This window comes from Syngnathus floridae, chromosome 14 (assembly GCF_059516105.1).
Source record: "Syngnathus floridae isolate MCC-2025c chromosome 14, RoL_Sflo_1.0, whole genome shotgun sequence".
Lineage (NCBI taxonomy): Eukaryota > Metazoa > Chordata > Actinopteri > Syngnathiformes > Syngnathidae > Syngnathus > Syngnathus floridae.
In genome coordinates, this window is record NC_142426.1 from 2668772 (window position 1) to 2694022 (window position 25251).

Here is a 25251-nt window from a genome sequence, read left to right on the forward strand (position 1 = left end):
TAGAGGATGGAGACTGATGAAGTTGATCTCTATAATAGCTGTATCAAAACTCTGCTACTAGCAGAATAATAATTCTAATAATTGTGTGTGGCTGCTGTAACAAAATACTTCAAATGTAGTATTGGGACAAAAATGAGTAAGTTATGAAATATCATGACATGCATCAGGGACATGACGTGATATCTTAAAGAGCTACTCAAAGCGATGTATGTAATGTGGGCTATTTTTTTAAAATATTTTTTCAAGCAGACTCCACAAATAGCTTCCATCATATTCGCCAATTTCCAGCAGGACATGTAACACAAAATTTCTGTGTATCCATTACGCTCTATTCCTTGTCATTTCATTAATCACCTAGCAATGAGAACCTCTTTTAGAAACAGCTTTGTCGTCATAAATGATGTATTTGACCCATACAGTCATGAATCATGATTTGATACACTGTTCTTTGACGAAAGGTACTGTATTGCTCAAAAATGGTGAAAAATGAGCACAAAACTCTCAGACAGCTTCTCGACTTTTTAAATTCCATCTAAAATTAGATCAAACGTAATATTTCAGGGCAAGTAAAACAAAAACACATATATCAAGTAACCTATTACTGTAAATGATTAAAAAAGTGAAATTCTGTCTACGCATTAAAAAATGGCATTCTTTATGGCAAAACTGATTTGTTTCACAAATTCATTCAGCCAGGAGAAACGCTACGAAATTAAGAAAATGAAATACAGTTGGTTTCAGTCTAATTTACAGTTGGTGAGTCCAACCGGTATTTTCACAATTCGAAGAAACGCCACTGACAATGCGCTCTTATTTTGGTAAAAACAAAATGGTTTCCGCATCCGTTTATGATAACCCATGTTGACTTGATGACAGGGCTCTCTTTGTATGAGTGCTCTCTGCCGGAGCTCCGAGCAGCGCGCGCCAGCACCAGCAGCAGTCCAGCAGCGGCAGCAGCGTAGTCGCAAGCAGCGGGGAACACCATTACAGTCGCATCTCATCCTGGCTAGACAAAACATCGCGACCATCAAGGAAACAGGTGGAGACGCGTCTTACAGTGAGTTCTTCTGGCTAAAACACTTTTGCAATTTCAATTAATTCATTGTCAGTTTAGACTTGGAAGTTCGTTCGGCCAGTCATTGGAGCATGAAAACCGGCGTGGGGAGAAGCCCTTGTTCCAAAACTTGCGGGATTCTGTGAAGGCTTCATTTCTCCCTGCTAAAAATCACCGAGAGAGAGAGAGAGCGAGAGAGAGGCAGGCGTTGGGTTTCTGGAGAGTCTCGTAGATGTTTCTCCTTACGGTTGCTCGGGGACCTCCAACTTTGTAAAAAGAACAGAAGAAAAAAGTCATCAGTTTATTTTAGCGGAAGAAAGCAAACAAGCAAGCAGAAGAATAGAAGTGGATCTATATTGGGCCATGGATGTGACAGTTTACCCAGCACCTCCTCAGCCCCTGTCCGCGTCAGAGCACAGCAGACTGGGACAGCTCTCCTACCCTGAGCCAGCAGCCTTCGGAACCAACAAGGTAGGCGAGGCGACACGAGAGCAGCAACCTTCTTGTGGTGCTCATTGTCTAGCAGATGAAAGTCACCTTTGTGTTGCCCCCACCTTAACTAACTGTGGGTGCAGTCATTTCTCTTGCCCTGCCAATTAAATGCTAATTTATTAGCCTGAAGTTAATGAAAGCAGCTACTGCTAACACTGTCTATTGACCATTTTGTTAGATTCTCATCAATGTCATTTTAGGCTTGAAACAGTATTGTAGTATGGTAGATTCAAGTGCTGTAGGATTTTTGAGCACATCATTCCCATTGGCATTTAGGTTGGTTAACTTGTCTGAGGAGCCATTTCTCCCTCCTAGGCGAGGTGAAAGGTCAGGCAGGGTCAGAAACCTGTGACTGACTGAGTTCTGATGTCTGTCTGCTTGTCTGTCCGTCTGCTTGTCTGTCCGTCATTAGACTGTGGTTAACGGTGATTCTGTACCGTAATTAAGTGCAACAGAAGAATACAGCTAACAGAGAATAAGCCTTCACTTCTCACGCCAGAGTAATTTTGCAGAAGATTCTTGTGAAAGTTTTCCAGACAGAAAAATAAGTGCATGGACACAGCCATACATGCATGCCACCATTCTATCAGAAATCAAAATCATGTCGACTTTGATTTTAGTTTGTGCTGTTTTTCCAAAATAAATAAATAAATAAATAAATAAATAAATAAATAAATAAATAAATAAATAAACAAACAAATAAATTAATATACTGTGGCTGTTTTATGGAGGAAAAAAACACAACTCTTTGCTTGAAACAAAAAAAAACAGCAGTCTAGAAGGAAAACAAACATCATCTTGTCCTGTAATAAATTTATCAGGATTTAATTTATGGTAATCTCTTATCACAAGTCACTTTGGGATTGAGGAAGCAAATGTGAGCTCCAGTGTTTTATTTCTTGCTCTTCAAATAAGTCCCAGCCAAAGTGATTTACTACACACTTAAAACTACTGGGGTTAAATATTTGAAGCACCCAAGGAGTTGGGTCAATTTGACCCAACTTTGGGTGATTTTACCATACAAATGCATTATTTTGTCTGTTTAGTTTATAACCCAAATTAGGTTGGTTTTAACCTCGCATTCTATACTCTCCAAGACGAATACGTGGGTGGTTTTGGTCTGAAATGGCAAGCAAGCATCCTCTGAGATGCCACCACTATGCTTTCAGCTATATGCACCGAGTGGAGCATCTGTTCAACGTTGTATTATTGCACTCTTACATGTGTAACTAATATGTACAGACCTCAAGAGAGGCACGGTGGAATGAAGACTATGCAATGACATACTGGTGGCTGCCATTCCTGATTGGGACACAGCAACTGTACATCAAGCAATCTTGACCCCTGACCTCGAGATGCGGGCATTAATGCCACATTATTGTAGTTATCATCTCAGATGATAGCAATGCACTCAGTTGACACTTTCAATCCTTTCAACCTGCTGCTTTTATTCTGAGGAGTGGGCACGATCACATGCACAGAGGTATGCCACCGTGTTGTTAGTGCTTGCGTATTTGAGAAAAGATAGAGATGGAAGATAGAGGCTGTGGAGAGAGAGAGAGAGAGAGAGAGAGAGAGAGAGAGAGAGAGAGAGAGAGAGAGAGAGAGAGAGAGAGAGAGAGAGAGAGAGAGAGAGAGAGAGAGAGAGAGAGAGAGAGAGAGAGAGAGAGAGAGAGAGAGTGGGCTGTGTGGTTGGGGGTAGGGAATGGAGAGAAATAGAGAGAACGAAAGAGAGAGAGCGGGTTGTTGGGGGTAGGGATGTTGCAGATGAGTGTGGTTGTAGTGGGGGTGGGGCCACTAAGGTTTGTACTATATTTCTCTCTGTGTGTCTTTTGATTCATGGCTCTGTCGGTCTGATAGACGAGATCATATTACTGTGTGGGGGAACAGAGAGCCAGAAAATATAGAGGGACAGGAAAAGAACAGCCAAGCACTGAGGCAGTGAGACAGGAAGAGAGGAGAAGTGGCGAGAAGAAGAAACTAAATCAGAGGTGAACAACCCCAAAAGGTTTTGTTTTAAAAAAGAAAAAGACTCCAGATGTGCTCATGTAAAGCTGCAGAGGGAGATTTTCCATTTCATATGAGTGGAGACAATCCTCAACACAATTACAAGATTCCACTCGGTATCATGCATGTGATTATTAACCATGACAACCAATCTGAAGCTGAGGCTGGCTGCACATGTGCAGCAACATTATACTTGTCTTTGAGATGACGAGATGAACGTGTCAACACAAATGTCCAAAGCGACTGGATTTGAAACAGATTTGACTTTGCCAGGTGCCATGCACAAAGTCTGTGCAATGTCAAAGTAATGTGTGCACAGAGCAGACCTTCCAGCCCTTTTCTGCAATTCAACCTCTAGTGTCAGAAAAAGAAGGGAAAAAAAACCAATTTGCTGTGTTGTATCAGGCTTGACTCAGCTGCTACACAAAATTGTCTCCCAACCTGGTTGGTGCTCAATTTGGTATTCAATCAACATTCTTGCAAAAAAAAAAAAAAATGTTGCACACACTAGGGCTGGCCGGATATGGTCAAAATAATAATCATGATTTTGTATTTTTATTGGAATCACAATTCATACACATTCATTTCAAAACTTTCTGGTAAAACTCAACTTTAAATATAACTTGAATTAACTACTAGCAAATAAATTCGCAAAAATAATTTAAAATGATATCAAATTATAAATAAATACACAAACAAACACTAGCCTGTCATGTGCTCCTTGGCCTCAGGGGCAGTGTGGTGCCACCTATGCATGAAGATACGGGCTTCCATTAAATAAAAGTATAAAAAGAAAGTTGTGACGGAACCGAATACTGTATCAGACCTCATTGCTAATTTCCTATTTGCATGTCAATGAGATTTTACACTGACTGCTTGTAATAGCATTAGTGTGTGCTTTCACAACGTAGGAACTGGCAAATACACATTTAGGACATTCATCATTTTTCTTCAATTACAAGGCTCGGGTGTGATTTAACAATAAAGATCTGACAATATAATGAATTAACAATTGGCTAATATTCAAAACAGTAAGACTCAGAGTGTCACAGTCAGAGGTTACGCTAGTTGCAATTAGCCATTCAATTAAGCACTGTGTTTGCACCACTGGCCACGGTGGCAAGTATGATTAAGAGTGAGCTTACTTTGCTCATTGATTGGTATCCAACTGTATTATTTCTGCTCACTGTTCAGATGATCGTAGGAAGAGGCGTCCTTAAAAATGGTCTCTACAGTGCAATTCACAATATCTGATTGGTTTTGAAATGCACTGTAATTGCATTAATTGAACCGTGACGTCAACATACTTCCATTTTTGTCATGGTTTTTAATAGGAGGTGTGATGCTACTGCAGGATTTTCCCCAAGTTTTAGAATAGTTCAGAATCAGATGCAATAAATGTGAGTTATTTCTACTTGGTGAATGTGGCTGCAGCTCTCTTTGTGGATCACACCCCCTTCCCCATAAACTAAACAGAGTAGCTCCAATACATGAGAACACATCTGATAGAGGCAATTTCCTGTGTGCTACATGTGTGAAAGGGCAACTCTGGTCCTGCTTCTCCGGACATTGTTTAGACTTCCTGAGATGGCTTTGCATTAATAGCATTCTTGGAACATTACATATTAGATTATTACAGGGTTCTCAACCTGAGATAAAGATCTACTCCAAACCTGCATGCTGTTATCTTGGTTCAACTACAGAGTCTTATTGTGTTTCCTCAATACATATATATAGGCAATATTTCATTGCGCAAAAGATAACAATGTGTGGAGTGTTCTGGAATATTTATATTAGAAGCTTTTTAATAACGTTTCCTCTTTAGTTTTGTGTGCATAGGAAATATTTTCATAGTTTTCAGTGAGTTCAGAAGAAAAAAGGTTTTGCTTTGTTGTAACCAAAGAACTTATGTACTTATTTGAATGATGACTACCTACCTACCTACCTACCTACCTACCTACCTACCTACCTACCTACCTACCTACCTACCTACCTACCTACCTACCTACCTACCTACCTACCTACCTACCTACCTTCCTACCTAACTAACTAACTAACTAACTAACTAACTAACTAACTAACTAACTAACTAACTAACTAACTAACTAACTAACTAACTAAAGCAGACTTTTGAAGACATCTTTAGAACAAATCAGAACATTTAACATATGTATTTCAAATCATATAATCTTGAAATTTTGGAACAGGTAAATTTCCGCTTCTATTTTTGCTGTGGACTGAAAATATTTGGGTTTGACATGTGACAGCATTTCACCTATTATTTTGACACACAGAACAGCACAAAAGCGTCAGATACTATACTTACTTATAGTACTGTTGTATATACCGGGCTGGAATTGAAGGGAAAAAAGTACAGAAGCCTACTTAAAAAAAAAAAAAAAAAAAAAATCTGGGACAAGATTTATGAATTGATGGGGCAAAGATGAACTTTTAGCAAAGAGAAGGGAAGACCCAGTGGAGGTAATGACATGGTTTGGGCTCACATTGCCTCTTTGTGGATAGGCTCATTTATCTTCATTTTATGAAACTCAAGATGGCAGCAGCAAAATGAACTCAGAAACATTGAAAGACAGATGCAACCAGACGCTTTGGGAGATTTTTCATCATGTAGCGTGATAATGACCCAAAATACTCAAAGAGTTATCAAGGAGGGGAAAAAAGGGAAAACGTACTAGACTAGTCAAATCAATCTCAAGAATCAAGACTTAAACCCTATATTTAAAATTCCTAATAGTTTAGCTCACCAAAAATTGTGTTAGAAATAATCCGCCTTTTAAGTGGTAGTATATCAGATGCAAATGTAAACAACCTGTACCAGGAAAATCAAACTGAAATGTTCTCTCTTGTCCCATCTTCTATTTTTGATGTCATACCTCTTTTTAGTTAAAAAGAGTGAGAATAAATGGAGCTCACTGTTTTAATGGGAATGTTTTCTGAAGCGTGGGTTATTGCTCTTTGAATACTTAATGGATTCAGACCATATAATAATAATTCTGACTGACAGTGCCAGTGCATTCTTTCATTTCTTTTTTTTTTTTTTTTTTTTTTTTTAGGGTAGCAATAGTGTCCAAGATAACAGATTGCCTTCCTCTTTGGTACGCATCTGTTACCACGGTTATAAACACAAGAAATTGTGATTAAAAAAAAAAAATAAAAAAAAGGATGAGAGCAGTTGACTATGTGGCCAGCAGCCAGCTCAGTGTGCTTGAGCACATTTTCGTCATTCAGAGAACCTGAAGCCGCATTGAGCTATGATTGGACGGACGCAAGAGCAAATGTAGAAAGAATCTGTTAGCTTGATAGATTAAAGCACTGCAATTTTAGTCGTCATTTCTGGCGCGGCAGCTACTGTCTGAAAACAAATGTTTGAGACAGAGTGTAGAAGGGATAGAAAGAGGAAGAAGGTATAATGTAAATAGGGTGAATGAAACCATGGCAATGAATTTGGGTTTTTTCATTCCACCAAAACCATCATGAAACTCAACTGTGCACTTTGTGATCAGGTCTCCGTGCTTGCCTTTAACTGGAGAACTGTAGAATAATTGCGATAATTGTAACACATCATGCAGGATCTCTACGGGTCATACATATGGTAGACATGGTCTCTGTGTGTCTGCTGAATCACATGACAAATGACCTGACAAGGTAGTAGTCATAAACATGAATATAATTCAAGTATTTCATTTTGTTTCCCCTACATGGAAATCAAAATAACCCTGACTCTAGTGAAGGCTTGTAAAAATCTGACCTAGTTCCAACCCTTAAAAAAATAGCGAGGTTCTGCAAATCCTTTATTCTGCTACTGCTGCTGCTATGTAAGTTACGCACGCACGCACGCACGCACGCACGCACGGACGCACGCACACACACACACACACACACACACACACACACACACACACACACACACACACACACACACACACACAATGCCCTATCTACTTCATCATTCATTTGTGGACACAAATATCATAAATCTGCACACACTTGGGCCTGTGAATTTACTGTGCATTAGGCGATGGCAAGCAGAAATAGTGTAAATAGGATCATAATTTCTACAATGTAAACTGCCGGACTTTGTGTCAACTATCTGTGTTTTCCAAAAATGGTTGTTTTAAGTCGAATCGTTAAAGTGAGTCAGGCAGCTTTGGTTTTGATTTTGCATGTCGTATTGTACTTTTGTATATATTTAGAGTTCCTTCTCGTAGTTAACCGTATTTTCTACATATGATTATATATTGTTGTCACCATTTTTTTCATGAAGGAAGAAATGAAGTTTCTCTGGTTGGGCCTGGTGTTTATTCGAATGGAGGCCACTTTTTGAGGAAGTGTGGTAGTCAAGTCCCAGCTGTTAACGTGACCTTACCCTAAATGCCAATCCCACATAGTATTTTTGTCTTTATCGCAAACTTAGTCCAAACTAAATTACAACCCGTCTGTCCATGTTGGCTGGGATTTTTGTAAGGAAGCGTAACGCCAAGAACCCCTCCACCCACACTACAAATGTTCATTGATGACTTGGTGACTCCGAGCCCCGTTGCTTGTTCACGGACGCAACTAAAAACATTTTATTTATTATTATTTTTTTTTTAGTTGAAGCGCAAGGATGCAGAGATGAGGGTCTTATAGTTGGGGGGAGATATGCCAAAGGGAACAGATGGAGGGAGACAGAGCGCTGCCAGAAGAGACTAATTATCAGAATTTAATTTCCAAAACAAACATATTGCAATCTAATCATGTAACGCAATCATTGGTGCATTTTTGTGTGTGTAGTACATGCGTGTGCCGTATTTGTGACAATAACTCGCATCAGTTAAATTGTTGGAGAACTTGAGAATCTCTGCTAAAATGTTTGTGTCTGCTGATTCACAAACGCATAGCGGCAATTCGCATGCAGAATTGAATATTTACAAATATGCAATGTACGCACAACAGTAAAAAACACATGTGAAAACGTATTTGTGGATTTGAAAAACGTGAAAATCACAAATATATTTGTGGGGTGGAAAAACATATGGGTGGGGTGCATATGTGTGAAAAATCTCTCCCCATAAATATATATACACGGCTGTTTCATTTGTCCATTTTCCATTTGCACACATTGAAGGATAAACATCATAAATATCCTAAGAGCACATCTAAATTGCGCACACACATCACACACGTGACTACACTCAAACAGTGAATCGGGGTTGGCAAATAAAAATTGTGTTTATATTGTTGCCATGGCGACAAGAAAGCTAAACAAAATGTTGAGCTGACCTATCACAGCTGTGTGAATCTCTTTCTCTCTCTCTCAGTCAGTCAGTCACTCACTCATTTGCACGGACACGCACACACACGCACACACACATGCATGCTCGCTCAGTCAGCCATTTCTGCCTGGGCTAAATTGATTTATGCTCTCTAATGCACTTTAGAGTAAACTGAAATCTATGCAATCCAGACCAGCCAAATAAATTCAGACAAACCCTTGAGGGTTCAACTTGGTCTCGGGCTATTTCCATTTCTGATCCTGGTTTCATTTCAGGATCCATCTTGACAACAACAATAACATCATTATGGAACATATCTAACACTAGATTTGCATCTGTTTGAAAAGATTTAATTAGATTTCCCATTTGAAGTGCAAAGGAATAAAAGCCGTTGAAAGTGTTTGATGAATGCTCTTTTTTTTTTTTTATTTTGCTACTTGACTCCAAAGTTGTATTTTGCAACAATTTATCAGGTGTATGTTTCATGTATCAAAACCTTCCCCATTTCTCCCTTTTCCATTGTCCTTCTTTGTCATCCTAATAGTCTCTCTCCACCTTTCTCCCCCTTTTCTCCCCCTTAACTCCGACCCTGACCCACTTAACTGGCTGCTTGTTATTCAAACCTTTGCTTCCCCCCCCCACACACACACATGCACACACACGTGCACACACGCATGCACACACACACACACATAGATGTGCATACAGATGATGAAAGGCTGGCATGAAGGCAGAAAGAGACATAAACACAAACTTACATCCTTTCCACTGTCATGTTTTGGGAAAAAGAAAATTAAGAGAAAGATATTTGTTTGTAGGTCCGTGCTAATATAATTGTATTGGTGCATTCAAACTAGAGGACAATATGCTTTTTTTAAATTAATGGCAGTATATGACAATGACTTGGCGCTGACTAAATAAATGATCCTCTACTTTGAAATTTTTGCACATGCAAAAACATGTGCATATAAATGGGGAAACTCGTATAGTAACCAGGAATGCATCTGCCAAACTCGCAAAATGTTAATTGTGAAAGTATCACCTTTCAGGGGGAAAAAAAATCAACTCATTAACATGACTGATAAATAATCTGAGAAATAACTTGAAAATGTCCCCTTCAAATGGGAGATGTAGATTTGTTAAAAATATGAAATTGACCAAATGTGGACGTAAGAGCTTTCCACAAATTTAATACACAATGGGATTGATCAAACCTCCACTGCCTGCTTTTGCATCTTAAAATAGCATTTGCGAAAGGCAGCTGCAAGCAGTGTCCAGCGCAGGCCAACTGAGTGGCATGTGGAGGGAGAACCTTTCCACTCATGTAAACATGCACCCCCTCCAAAGAAAGCAGCCGTCTATTTGATATTTATTTTTATTATTTTCTATGTCTCTTGTTTTCATTTGGAAGCTTTTGAATGATCGACGTGTCTGTCTGTCTGTCCATCTGGCTACACTTTCAGCTCTTTGTCTCGACTTATTTTGGCAAGTCATATATATGTTAGGTTAATTCTTAACTGTAAGTGATTTTTCCAGTTCTGTATCAGCCTGATCACAATCCTCATTGGGGTTTCTGTTGGCTCTGTAAACCTACACCCTATTTGCATAATACCTGGCAGTTGGCAAATGGATGAGGCAGTTACACCTGTCTACCTGTGTGTGTTTGTGTGTGTGAACACACACATTAGATTGTTTTACTTCTCCCCACCTGTTCAAACTCGGATCCATGTGTCTTTCGAAGCAAAACAAGAAGTATTCTAGTACCCGAGAAATATTTGAGTTTGAATATTTTCACTAGATCAAGTGCTGTTATGTGGAGAGTCATGACAATCAAATGATTTGTTGTTTTGTGTTGTAGTTTGAATTTTTGCTGTCAAAGCAAAATTTGAAGCAATATTTTTATGTGTGTAGGGAAAATAGCCTTAATCCACGTAACTCGGCAGTTTTTGTGAGACTGTTCAGTGCTTGCCACAGTGTGTCACACATAGTTATATAAAAGTTTTACTGCACTGCAAGCCCAGGAAAGGAGAAGTCAAATATTGCCACGGTAACACGATAAATAGATGTGGCAAAAATAAGAAAGTAAAGACGACATTGAAATTGGATGGGTGTAATTTCATATCATAATTATATGTGGTTTGCTTATTTTGAACATACATGTATTTACTCGATGGCTAATGAAATGCTTTACAACAAATACCAAAAGAAATTGTAACGTGTTTCAAGTAGACTTTTAGCTTCTCACATCTGGTATACACCACAACAAAAAAAATATACATACTATATATATAGAACACCCAACAAATAATATTTCAGCCTAGGTGATGCCAATATAATCTACAAAGGTCTGACCAGAGCAAATGAAGGGGGGGGGGGGGGGGGGGGGGGGGGGGCAACACAGATCTTCATCTCCATAAAAGCTGTTATTATCTTGAGCAGATTTTGTGGCGCCTTGCATGCAAGAATTGTTATTTAAGTTCTTCCTGCTTTACATTTGGTAATATGCAAAAAATGCTTTTCAATTCAAAATGAATATTTTAGGTGCCTGCATTTATTTGATCACTCTAATAGTATGTGTGAGAGTTTTCAACCGATGACATTCTTGCTTGTCCTGTCTTCCCTCCAGTTGGAAGGAGACACCATGTTCCTGAATATGCAAGAAACGGGCCTTGACTATGTTTCAAACAACCAGGTTCGTCTTACTGTACTTTTCCGTGATAGTTTTGTATTAACCAAAGAGTTAACATCCAGTTCAGAAAAAGTCAAAAGGTGTGTACTGTTAGAATCGAAACATACTTGATAAATTTGAGATGTGCACTTCGTACTTGCTATTCCTCTTGGTGTTTTTATTTGACTTTTGACCTTCTTCTGGCCTCTTGGCCCATCTGATCCTTTTTTTTTTTTTGCTTTGTGACTCCCATAGTTTCGTGTGCCGCAGCCCCCTCAGCCCTTGAGCAAGGTGACACCTCCTAACCCTTCCTCGCAGCACTGGCGGAGAGACGCGCACTTGCCCGAGACACACCGTCTGCCTTGGGTGATTGCACACACACACACACAAATGCATGCTGACCCCCCCCCCCACACACACACACACATACAAACACACAAACAGTCATGAACCAGTATCATATTTGATGATGATGTTATTAGTGAATCAAACATTTGATGATGGAATCCTTTACAAATAACCTAAATACCAAAAGTAATTGAACACAGAAAGTATGAAAAGTAGTGAGTTGATTTAAGTTCATTTGTAAAATTCTGGCTAGCATGAAAAAAACAATTGACAGAGTGGCAGCTTGTATCTCAATTCACAAGTGTACTTTACAGCAAAGCATTTTTTTTTGTCGATGCTCTCGCACCTGTTTGATATCACGCCATTCAAAAAACACATTTATATATATTTATACCAACTTTACAATGTACAGTACACAATGTTATACATGTCATAAGTTGTTAAAGCTCCATTTGGCCTCATTTACTTCAAGATGCAATTAATCAAGGCAATTTACACAAGTGTCACAATTCAATTTGACAATACATTAAGTGATGGGTTATTTTGCCCATCCCTAGTTTTTGCAACTTGCATGCAAGAAATGTTTTTCTCTCGCAAGCTCTCATGAGTTTGCTGTTTCTAGCCTGTAGTTTACCTCAAACAAATTATTTGACAGCAGAGAATGGTGTTGACAGTAGAATGAAAGAAATGTCAATCAGGCTTTCATCAAATGCACAGCGTCTCTATGCACAAACAATTTTGTTGAGCTTCAAAGAATGCTTTGAGGTCCACCCTGAGGCTAATCAGCCTTTACCATCAGTTTAAAATAAAGTATATTCCCTTGAGAACGAGACACACACTGACAAAATCAGATGGACATTTTTTTTTTTTTTAGTCCAACATAAACAACATTCACTTGATCAGATCTAAAACGCAGTGAAAAGTGCAGTTTTGCGACCATCTAGTCAAAACGGCTGAAACGCTGCATTTGTAAATGCTGAAAACATGGAATTGTGGGAAATGTGCAAATAATGAGAACACAACATAAGTAAAAGGACTTAATCCTGACTACATTAGTCTTTTTCGAAGCTCCCAGCAATGGCTTTTGTGTCAAAATGAATAGAAGAGGAGAGACACAAGGGGCAGTAATTTATGCAGAACATGAAGAAGGGATTGAATGCACACACAGTCGACAGACTGACAAAAAGTGTCATTTGTGCAGCTCTCTGAGCTCAAATCGTTTTTTAAAACGACATTTACAGTTAGACTTGTTGCTTTGCAAAGACCTCACCCACATCACGGGTGACAAGTCTAAGAAAAAACAAACAAATTAGATGGGGGCAGATACAGTTCAACTTCCTCATAATGAGGTTGACTGTTTATGAAAAGCAACTGAAGTGACTAAATGTGATTTGCCACATAGCTCCACTATAAACATACATTTTATATTTTGTGGTGGCTTTTTTTTTCTTTCTTTTGTATGTATCGCTCAGCTTTCGTTGTAAGATGAGAAATCTCATCTTAGCACTGTGACCATTTATTCCACAGTAAGCATATCCATCATCCAACAAGTCATGCATCTCAGCAGTCAACATTGCATTTGGTTTGGCAAAAGCGTGAGAGAGATGAAAGAGAAATCATGGAGGAGATTAGAAGAGCAAGAGAACCAACGAGGGGTAGAAAGAGAAGGATGGTGAGAGATGAGGAGCAAAAGAGTCCGAGAGAGACTGGTGTGGCCAGCCAAGCAGAAAAGCTGTCAGTCTCTATAAAAGATCTCCTCTGTCAGATTAGTATGAGAGGGCTTCTCCAACGCTGCCTCTTTCTTTTAACCCTCGTGTCTCTCACTCCTCTCTTGCACAATTCTCTCACTCCATTTCACTTGTGTCGTAGCTCTCAGAATAATTAAGCATATATAGTTCTCCTTCAGCGTGTCACAACTTGAATGTCTTTGTACATATAAATGAATGTTTTTGTCTTTTTTAAGGATGGTAATATCATTAGTGATCATTACTGGGAGAAATAAATAAATACAAGACAACGCACAAAGATACATACACACTGTTATAATGGCAACAGACAATGTTTACATCCCGCTAGTTATTGTTTCTGACAGTAATGCTTCATGACAGTGTGGTCACTTCTCGTATGCAATTTTCTAGTCTGTCTTGGAAATGTTCATTTCTCTCACGATAGAAGCAATGCCCCCAGTCATCTGCAAGCTTTCCTATAAACCGAACTATTTGTGGTGGTTTTATAGAAGAAGAAAACGAATCCATTTCCCCCCCCAAAAATACATTAAAATAGGAATAATGGGTTTGGGTCAAGTGAAAGATGAAATTCAGATTGTGGACAAAATCAGGTCTGCTGTGGTTAAGGATTTCTGTGGTTTCATTTCCCGCCCTACAAAAGCATATGCCCGAGGCTGATGAATAGGTGGTACATCCTTCTCCCTCAAGTTTCAATTAATACATCCAAATAAATTCTATAAAGGTTTAAATTTGTTTTCCATAGTTAGATTTCCAACTATAGGACTGAATGTATGTATATTGCAGTTTAATTAGCGATGTTTACAACTGTATTGTAAAAAATGTGATTGAACATATTTTGAACCTATTCCCTCTTGTCTTCAGTCTTACTCAATGGGTGGTTTGGGTGATGAAGACTTCAACATTCCACCCATCACCCCCCCTACACTTCCAGACCACATGCTACCTCCTCATCTGCCCCACGATTCCTCCACTGGACCCTATCGACCTCTGGATAGCAGCAGCAGCAGCAGCAGCAGCAGCAGCAGCAGCAGCAGCAGCAGCGGCGGCTCAGCTCCTCCACACCACCCCTACCAGCTGCAGGGTATGAATCTGGCCCGAATGTCTGCCAGTCAGGAAGGAGCGGCCATGCTGAAACAAGATGGGGGTACATACAGCCCAGATGGCTCAGCCATGACCAATACTCTATCAGTGGTGAGTGAATGGAACAATGACATTTTTGTGGATATTTAAAAAAATAAATAAATAAATAAATACAAGTTTCATTGTGATAGCTCTTGTTATATGAGTCAAAACTTCTGCGACCCTGAAAAGAAAAAATATAGAAAGTGGATGGATGGATGGATGGACGGATGGATGGATGGATCACTGCGGAAAAAAAAATATTTTAACGTTTGTATTTGATTGATGCTATCCTGTTACGCATTTAGTGGATTTATTAGCTAATCCTTACTATTATTATCATTCTTATTGTTATTATCTTTCTACATTTATGAGCCGTGAACTCATGAACAAACTCATTTTAGTCTGCGATGAATGCTGCTGCTAATAAGATGCAGTACGTTTTAGGAGTTATAATACTAATAATATTTTTAGGGTACCATCATCGTCCTACACTCGTAGGAAAAACTGTTTAGACTGAATTTGAACAATTTTAAATTTGGTGTAAAGGTGTTTTCCACTGTGATAATGAGATGCGTGAAACAAGTCGTTTGGAAATGGACGTTTTTGGGCTGATGTGTGTGGGGGTCTGGAAAAGCTGAATTCCATCTTAGCCAAAAGGAAACCTGTCACTTTTAAACTTTCCGTCTCTGCGTGCTGTCTGTCTCCATATTAGATGTAGTAATTAATGAAATAGAAGTAGAGGATATAAGCAGAATCTTTTAAATAATAATAATTAAAAAAAATACTGTGCGTGCAACCTTGCGAGCTATGGCTGGCTAGCTGATGTGGTTATAGTGGTCCTCGTAAAAAACGCTAGTCTTGAAAGTGTATCCTAACATTTATCTGGTTACGTGGATAACGGCAAGAATTTTATAAGAGCTGATTTTCTTTGAGACCCTGAAGGCATCTGTGAATCACAAGCGTCTGTGCTGCAGCCAAGCAGAGCTTAGCAGACTGGAGAAATACCAGTTTGATGTTCTCATTGAGGCTTTTTCCCCCTGAATGCTGGACCATTTATTGTCTTGTATCATTTGTAAGTGACCAGGCTCATTGTCTGAATTGAGTCAAATATTGCCACTCACAAGCAAGCCAATACTTGATGACTTTGGGCAATGCGTCCCTGTCTAAAACAGTGAAGTGGTAATTAGTCAAACTCGAACTATAGTTGTCATTGCCCAGGGGCAAAGTGGATGCGGCGACAGGTCTGTTAAATATTTCCAAATGTGATGTGGCAACATGCAAGAATCCCTAAGCTATAGTACTGGCACTGTTTATGAGCCATTTGTCACAACCCTTTATTGGGGGAAAAAAAACCCACAACATCATTTTGAATTAGGTTATGTGATCATCTTTTCTTTCATTGATATTTTATTTTCATTTCAGTTCTACTCATCTGTCTCACCTTTTAACACACATTTATTGGATTGGCCTGCCACTTTTTTCCATGACTGTTTATTTGAGTTCCTTCCCTTTTCTGTCTTTCTTTCATTTCTTGCTTTTATATCCCCTTGCTACTATACATTTACTGCCAGTCTATGATTTATGGTTGCCTAGCAACTATGCCTGGCTCAGCCTAATCGAGTTGGAGAGAGCAGTATAGAGATTCCAGTCATTGTGTGTGCATGTATGTTTCTTATAGAGCTAAGGTAAGACAGTTCATATTAAGAGCCCAGTTGCTCTTTTTAAGGGCTTTGACGTATTTGTAATGATTCAGAGATAATTGTGTTGTGAACTAAAAGCACTTGACCGAATTAGAGCAGAGAAGAGCACCAGTGCAAGGTGCTGACCTACAAATTGGGAGAAGCTCAAGGGCATTTTTAATACATCGACAGAAGGAGGAAGAGCCAACCTTCAAATTAAAGATATTTTTATGGTCACGTTAATTCATTTTTTTTTTTTTTTTTAATAAATGTTCACAGTTTTAGAGATATGGATATTTTTGACAATCAGTTGATTGATAGATCATTTAGGAATTGATCGATGCCTGTCATGGCATATTTTTTTTTTAATCTATTGTACAGTTAGGTCCAAAAGAAATGTTACCATCACCTTTTCAAAAGCCACATAGGCAATTTTACAACAAAAAAACCCTCTCACTGTATATTTGAACACATACCCAATTTTAGTTGATCGCATGTGCGTGTGTCAACTGTAATAATCATGACAATGGAATAAATTGAGCACTCAATGTGTGTTTTGGCCTAGTTTGAGGCTCAAGCCATCATATGCGAGCAAACCGCAGCTAATATTTTCACTCCATTATGGCTTTCACACAAATGTGTCATTGTGCACTGACGTTTGGCGTTGCATCTAAACACCACATATGTATTCAGAGACCGCAGCCGCTAATCAACTTGTGGTAATGTGTTCTCAAAAGGGCCACAGCACACCATGCACGCATCCGCTATTAGGCGTAAGCTTCGTAAGCGCCAACGTTTGTATCGACCTACATTCATCGAGATATATGCGATATGAGGTGTCAATGTTCGACCAGACGTTAGGTACCATCACTTTTGTTTTCCTCAGAAAATGTAATGCGGTGATGACTCACGGTTCTGACATTGATTGAACTACATGCAGTGCTAAAACAATTTATGAGGCCACAATCTGTTTTAAGTTCTTCCAATGCAAACGGATTTATTAGTATGATTATTTCTAACCTTTTATTAACGCCTTTTCTTTCACTTTATTGTCAAAATGTGAAACGGGTCGGTCTCTTGTGTGAGTTCAGACGTGCAGACATTTTCTTCCTTTGTTGTCAAGATTTATTATTAAATTCATTGTGTCTGGGGGAGGCAGTTGTTTTGAAAGACAACACCGCGCAGTAAAAGATTACTGTCTTGACACAGGTGGGGCAATAAAAGTGGATTAAGCCATGTAAATAGCAGGCAAACAAATTGTAAAGAAGCTGGATGCATTGCATAAGGGAGTCATTATAGCAACTTCTTCGGTGGCTAATAAACCTATATTGATGTACTTGCGCATGACTATTAACAGATGAAATAAATTACTTGAGATAGCTTGTCTTCGCAGCAGTTTGCCCTGTTGCCATGGTTACATGCGATGTTTCTGTTTGAGAGGTCAGGATGAGCCACATTTGATGTGGCTTCAATAGCCTCAGTCAGTAGATTGCTGTTTGATATCATACAGTACATGTTGCATTTTTATTTGTACTTTAAGTTTGTAGGAGCTCAGAAGTTCTTCTTTTAGATTTTCTGTTTGATTTGAGTGTAAATTAGGCTTGCTTGAAATCATTTCTTTAATGATCTTATCGTTATGTATCTGAAGCGTCACCTTTAAATAGCTCTGCTCATTTCGGGTCAGAAAGGTCCACAGTTGTGCATTTTTCCGTCCGTGCAGATTTTCACATCCACCTAAGTCTGTCGTTTTTGCTCTTTTCTTACAGCTAGGCGCTCTGGGTGGAGAAAAGCTCAAATGTGGGCATTCTCTGTCAAATCTGGTCTTCTGTGTATTCTCCTTGTCCACTTGAGCACTTTTGTTCTTTATCTTTTTTCACAGATTTCAATATTATTCACACGTTTTGAGAAAAGTACATGTTTTGAATCGTACCTGTTTGGTGTTTGCACATTCATTCACAGCTGATGTGAAAAGTGTGAGACACTTTAAAAAGGACTTGGAGCTCAAGCAAAAGAAGAGCAGAAACGAGGCCCGATCCGCAACACCAACCCAGTTTGATTCCTTTTTAAATTGAATTGATTTCAAGTAGCCCTGCGATTGGCTGGCGACCAGTTCAGGGTGTTTTGGAAGATGAATGAATAATATCAAGTGTAACAAGTTTAACAGACCAATAGGGGCCGTGCTCAGGCAGTTCCATAGTTGATATAAAAATGCATTTATCATTTATGTGTCTTGTCTGACTTCCTGTTTCCATTAACTCTTTGTCCTCGGCTCCCTAGTGTGACATTCAAACTGTTGAGTGGGTGGGGGGGGGGGGGGGGGGGGGGGCTGGAGAGTGACATTTTAAATGTAGTTATGATTGCACCATATCAACCAGTGACTGGAAAAATAATTCTGTTTATCAACAGAAGTTTGATCATAAATCACAAATTCATGTCAAATGCCACCAAGGCAAAGTGTAAACTTGCTCCAATTAACCGTAGTAACTTGTTGCCTTCACGCAGATGCAGCAGATGGTAAACTCGGATTCCCGCTTCACGAGCAGCCAACAGCCCATTGAAGCGGCGCTCGGACCCAAAAACCCATCAGGCATCAACCAAGCGAGTCAGCTATCGACCATCAACCAAACCCAGCTGGGACTCAGTGGAAACTCAGTTACCCACAATTCTCCATCCCCGCCTGGAAGTAAATCGGCTACGCCATCTCCGTCCAGCTCAGTACATGAGGACGACAATGATGATGGATTCAGGGTAAAAAAACAAAAACAAAAAAACACACACACACACACGGAATAGTGACAACACCAATCAGCTCTTTTTATAGCGATGTGTGTGTGTGCCCGTGCGCATGCAGCCATGCACGCGTGAGATAATACGCTGCACATGAAATAAATGTAAATCAACTCCCTCCCTCCCTCCCTCTTGGGTGAGTCATATTAAAAAAGACATGTTATTGCTGATATTCTGAGGAAATGAAACAATTACAGTTCTGTGGAATAATATTTACCAGCTTTTTTTTTTCCTCTCTTCTCCCTGGGTATTATGGGAAAAACGAGAAGGTAATATTGGCTTTAGGCAAGGGGGAAAATTGCTTTTTTAAAAATTCACTTCCACACCTTTAAAAGGTGGCTGCTTACGTCAAGTTATGGAGTTATTTGCTCACATTCTAATTACAACTTTTTGGATTGCATCACCAGGAAACATCTTTCTATTCAAATTTTTCACAGTTCACGTAATTACTGGATATCCTTAGGAAATGATGAACGATAGTTGAAATGAAACAAAAGTACAGCCTATAGAGGACTGATTCCCCTGACTGACACACTTCAGGCAGTGTGGCATCAAAACGCCATTTGCTTACTGTGATTACTGTCTTAGTTCCAAATTTGTGATTCCACACAAAAATTGCATAGCTATGAAAATATTTTGAAAAAAAAAAAGGTTCTGGAGAAAGCATATTATCTCTATATATATAGTATGTTTACCAACGTCATCCTTGTTTAGCAGGGCAATGGAGGTGAGAAACGGCCAGCATCGTTTGACATCTCCAAGAAACCCAAGACACCAAAGAAAAAGAAGCGAAAGGATCCCAATGAGCCAGTGAAGCCAGTGTCTGCCTACGCCTTGTTCTTTCGAGACACACAGGCCAACATTAAAGCCCAGAACCCCAACGCCACCTTTGGGGAGGTCTCAAAGATCGTGGCCTCCATGTGGGATGGCCTGGGAGAGGAACAGAAACAGGTAAGGTGGTTATTATTGCCCCAGCAAAAACTAATTAGAAATCATAAATGTCAATCCCTTCACCTTCCATGGCACAGAATAACAAATCATGTATGTTGAGAAGTTGAAGATTTGGACAATTTGAAGTCAAGTCTGTAATCCATGACTCAATGACTGAAATAGTTGCCGATCAATTGGAGAACACACATGTAAACACTGTCATTGTACAACATTTTATATGGCGTGCTTATTAGTTCAATTACATGCAAAAAGTGATTGGAGTGGAAGCATGAAATGTTATGTTTGTGCCTGAAGGTATATAAGAAGAAGACGGAGACAGCAAAGAAGGAGTATCTGAAACAATTGGCTGCCTACAGGGCCAGTCTGGTCTCTCAGGTATAGCGCACACGCACATACACACGCGCATTGCGATGCCTTCCGGACATGACAACGAACTGATTGTCTCTTTCGTTCCTCAGAGTTACAACGATCCTGAGATGAAGCCGCCCCACTCCTCCTCCTCCTCCTCCTCCTCCTCCTCAATGTTCACATCCAAGGCGTCTGTCTACGAAGGGCCGCACCCTTCCTCCGGCTCGCTCGCCCACCCACTCCCTCCCCACCAGCACCCGGGCATTTACATGGCGTACCCTCACCCGTCCAACCTCAGCCACCATCCCTCGAGCCCCAGCCTGGGACACCCTCACCTGCCCCCGCCTCACGCTCAGATTCACCCGCAGCTGCATGGCCTGTCCTCCAACGGGACTGTGCCACGGCACGGTTTGCCTCACCAGGGAGGTCTGTCCCTCGGCGGCGTGGTGCAAGCCTCCACCCCGCCTCACCAGGTCAGCCCTCCGCTCCACAGCCAGGCTCACCTGGGGGGGCTGCACAGTCCGCATCATCATCATCAGCAGCAGCAGCAGCACCAGCACCAGCAGCTCGGCGCTCACTCACTGGGAATGACGCACTCTCCCGCCATCACGCAGGTCAGTGCCTGTTAACATCATGAAAGCATATTCAGAATTCATTTACACGTGTAACACGACTTTTAACATTGGCTTTACGCTACTAAGACAACGCAAGGTGCCTCAGCTGGTCCACCGTTATTATAGACCACTTTGTATGACGAGTAAAATTTTCCAAAGCCGACAAGCACCATTTAGACTGCCTTAAGTCAACCGCCCATCACGGCATCGTCCAATCTCCTAACCCCTCCCGTGACCTTTAAGTGCTAAATACATTTCACTTCAGCTAGTCTCATTCTCCTTGAAAGCCAATCACGTCATCATGTACTTGTCATTTGTCACATATATCCTCGACAGAAATGGCGCTATATGGGGGGGAGCTATAATTCCATCAGAAATCTAGGTAGCCCCAAGTTAAGAGCCTCCAGCCTTTGCTTACATATTCCCCAAAAAAAAAAATCTGGAGCTTCCAAAATAGCTTTGAATCGACTTGAATGTGAGCGTAAAATGTTTGTCATCGCTTTCATCTGTATTATGTAGTTATGATTCATTGCACGGAACAGTTAAACAGAAATGATGTCATGAAACACCTTGGCGAGACTCGTTAGTGAGAAGCTGTGTACATTTTATGCTGTCAGAGAATCTTAACTGGAGCATAGCAGCAATGAAGGAGATCAAAAAATCAATGTGACTCATCTCACTTTGAAGTGTTACGATCCAGCGTAAATTTACTGTAAGTTAAGACTAAGGTTTAGTTCAAGAGACTCAAGTACACTCAGTTATCGATTTTGATTCACAAAGCATAATACCATTTCAGTGTCACTTTGTAGTTGAGTCAAATTCTTGCACTTGTCTGCTTTTGAAGGTTTTGCGATGACCGGACATCAAAAGAGCGCTCCAAATTTTTTTAATAAGATTTTCCAAATTTGATACATTGGGCAAGATTTAACTATTGCAGGATCAAATCGATGAAGGTACCCATCCGTCTTTGTTTTTCCTCGCTTGCTTGGCGACGGCGATTCCCCAGCGTACACATTAGCGTCAAACCATGTTTATTTTTCATAATGTGACAAAAAATCTAATTTTCTGTCACTTCTCTGGGAAAATGGCGTGTGTGTGCGTGCGTGCGTGCGTGTGTATGTATTGGCCCCCAAAAAGAGGACGAGAACAATGTTGCAGAGCTCCAAACTTTTTCTTCTTCTTTGAGTGGCGAGTGAGGGGAATTGTGTGGGGGGAGGGAAAGACAGAGAGACAAAAGAGGCAGATGGGGTCTTTGTGAAGGAGTGAAGGAGAAGAATTTGCTCAACAAAGGATGAATAGGTGAGGTAGAGAAGGAGAGGGGGAGACCCCAACCACCTGCTGTCCTCCTCTTTCACACACAACACTCCGATTAACTTTCCTTTCAGCCACCTTTCTCTGTCCGTGTGCACACATAAACACACGCACACACATATATTCCAGCGCAATGGCTGATTTTCCTCTTCAAGTCTCTTGCCATTAGAGACATGAGCTCCTGTTCACCTCCCTCTCTTATCTCCTCATCCCGCAGTGGGCAAGACACTCCAAACTGTGTAATTGATCAACTTGATGGCAGCTATTTTACACCCACAAATCTAGCAAGTCCCATTATGCATGCACTCAGGCAACTTTGCGACAGCCTCCGGAATACAACTCTCCACGTCCGCCGCTCACTGCCGTTTCTCCGAATGATTGTTCACTCCCTTCTTTTATTTGATTGGTTTCCAGGCCTACTCCCTCCAGCCCGAGTATCAGCCAATCGGAGGGGGTCTGATGAATAGCGGAGGGGTAATGTCATCATCAGTGGACTACCACCAGCTGAGTCGACACATGGCCAACCATCACCCATCTCTTGACTGGAGCACTGATTACCATGGCAACGGGTAAGTGTTCAGGGAACATCACAAGTCCAAGGAAGTGTGCCTTGTGTATGTGTCTATTGTTGCATTCCATCCACACTGCTGGAAAGTAAGATACACAGTAGAGCCTGACTGATATGGGAGACGGATGCAGATTCCTTTATTTGGCAGGGGGAAAAAAAAAATGAAACCACAGCTAATATTTTTCTTATTCATTTTTAATGGCCGTGCGCAAACACGTAAAAACTGGGCCAACACGTCATTGTCTACATCAAAGCGTTCCAGCCCAAGGTAAAAAAATATATATATACATATATATATACTATGCTAACGTAATAGTATCCATATTGGCTGTGTCGGAATATGCACACTGTGCACTATTAAGTGGTTACTCCATTTTGTAGGGGTGTCCGAATGTCCAGGGAGCCTCAAAATCACCCACAATGCACTTGGAAAAGTAGTGATTATCAAAGTTGAAATTCGCATGCACAATGCATTACGAGCAGGAAAACATGTCTTCCGCCCACATTCCAAAACATTGTCCCTCAGTGAAGTCAAATTAAATCATGAATTCAAGTTCTTTTTCTAAGATGTAACATATGAAGGTTTGCTTACTGGGTTTTTTTTCTCCTCAATGTTGTCTGCTGTCCTCCAGAGGTCCTCGGCGAGATAAAACTTTGTACCAGAGTTAATTTGAGAACAAAGTGAGACCAAACGTCATTCACATCCTGCTTTTGCCAGTGCGGGGACCTCAACCAGAGCCAGACACGCAAGCAGCATGGCCCCCACAAAACAGACAAAAGTCCTGACTCAATATTTGTTTAGCCGGAATGATATACAGTACAGTACATACAGTCCAGCTGACAGCAAATATGAGAAACTAAATGGAGCATGTGTATAGCGCCACTTTCCCGTATCCTTGAGAGGTAGGACAGGTCAAAACAAGACGACGTCCTGTTCTTGCACATAGATTACTTAGACTGGTTGAATTTGATCCGCTACTTAAATGTATATTGATTTGGACTGAAAGGATGTGTTCCACAAAGGAGAGCTTTTCAGTCTGGGCTCACAAGAGTGAATGTTGATGTATGTAATGGAATAGATGAGCCCTTACAAAGCCATTGTTCTAGCCAACTGCTACAAAGGAATATTAGGGTCACACTGTTAAAAAACAAAAAAAACTTTTACTAGACTTTACAATTACCATCCGACAATATTCCTAGAATAATGTGGCAATTTTCCATCACAATTGAATACTTTTCCCTTGCTGCACTCCAACTTCATTATTGTTAAATGGTGTCTTTATTTTCTGACATTTCTTGTATTATATTTTTGTATTTTCAGTGTGGCCCTGATACTCCATAAAACTCACTCCTACAAAAAAAAAAAAAAAAGATCTTTCTACTTACTTTCCCTCTTTCTTTTCGTATAGTTGGACTGGACTAGCAGTTCTAAAAAAGCTCTAAAGAGCGCTTGTATAAAGCTGTAATGTAATTGTTCACGGTGTCCCTTTTAAATCCAGTTAATTAGTTTTCTTTCCCTCCATCGTATACTGTACGGCTGCAGCCAAAGTAAAAAGAGCACAGCACACACAAGCCCACGTTGTTCTCTCACAGTGCTGCTCACATCTGTTGGGCACAAATCCAGTGTATTTTAGTCCTTGAAATGTCAAATAATTATGAGGGGAACTCAAAGGTTTATATGATGACAGCTCCTTCTCCATGTATACACATACGTATGTCTGTCTGTTTCCAAAATTGATTTGGACCCAAAATTTGTGTGTGTGCGTTGGTGGGTGAGTGAGTGAGTGAGTGAGTGAGTGAGTGAGTGAGTGAGTGAGTGAGTGAGTGAGTGAGTGAGTGAGTGAGTGAGTGAGTGAGTGAGTGAGTGAGTGAGTGAGTGAGTGAGTGAGTGAGTGAGTGAGTGAGTGAGTGAGTGAGTGAGTGAGTGAGTTGAAATGGAGTGGTTGATAGTGCTGCATGGTCTCTTTTGGCATCGCTACTTCTCTGTGCACAGAGGCTATTTATGAACCTATAACTATTGCTTTGTTGGCTGTGTTTAAATGTTTTTAATCACGTTATGTTTTAGTGTTAATGATGAAGAGAGTGACTCTTTCTTTCTCTCTTGCTCACCTTGTATCTCTTTGTATTTTATGTGGGGGTTTTGTCAGATAAAAGGACTCTGGGCAACAAACATGAAGATTTTCTTATTTTTAGATTCTAAAAATGTGTTTGACAATAAAGTCAGTGCTGCATTGATGTGCAGTCATTCCTCCCAACTCTTGATGTTGTTTTTGTAGTT

At 40.2% G+C, this 25251-nt stretch overlaps 1 protein-coding gene across 3 annotated transcripts; it reads left to right on the top strand.

The window, feature by feature from the left end:
• On the top strand, window positions 1–25228 carry tox (thymocyte selection-associated high mobility group box). Of its 3 annotated transcripts, none has more exons than XM_088397229.1 (12): window positions 1–136; window positions 877–1039; window positions 1110–1525; window positions 11456–11521; window positions 11753–11863; window positions 14455–14784; window positions 18897–19142; window positions 19896–20132; window positions 20427–20507; window positions 20591–21094; window positions 22820–22974; window positions 23606–25228. In XM_088397229.1, exons 3-12 carry the CDS (start codon window positions 1418–1420, stop codon window positions 23640–23642), a joined length of 1875 nt encoding a protein of 624 aa, XP_088253355.1. In that variant the 5' UTR covers window positions 1–136; window positions 877–1039; window positions 1110–1417; the 3' UTR covers window positions 23643–25228. The 3 variants fall into 3 exon arrangements, with proteins under 3 accessions (XP_088253355.1, XP_088253354.1, XP_088253356.1); XM_088397228.1 differs by having other exon boundaries at window positions 1115–1525; XM_088397230.1 differs by having other exon boundaries at window positions 877–1525; window positions 19899–20132.
• The last annotated feature ends 23 nt before the right edge of the window (window positions 25229–25251 follow it).

Excerpts from the sequence above, each read along its gene's own strand:
- tox (XM_088397229.1), top strand. The coding sequence starts at position 1,418 with ATGGATGTGACAGTTTACCCAGCACCTCCTCAGCCCCTGTCCGCGTCA. Across the intron at positions 11,864-14,454 it reads AGACACACCGTCTGCCTTGG|TCTTACTCAATGGGTGGTTT; the intron begins GTGATTGCACAC and ends TCTTGTCTTCAG. Across the intron at positions 14,785-18,896 it reads TGACCAATACTCTATCAGTG|ATGCAGCAGATGGTAAACTC; the intron begins GTGAGTGAATGG and ends GCCTTCACGCAG.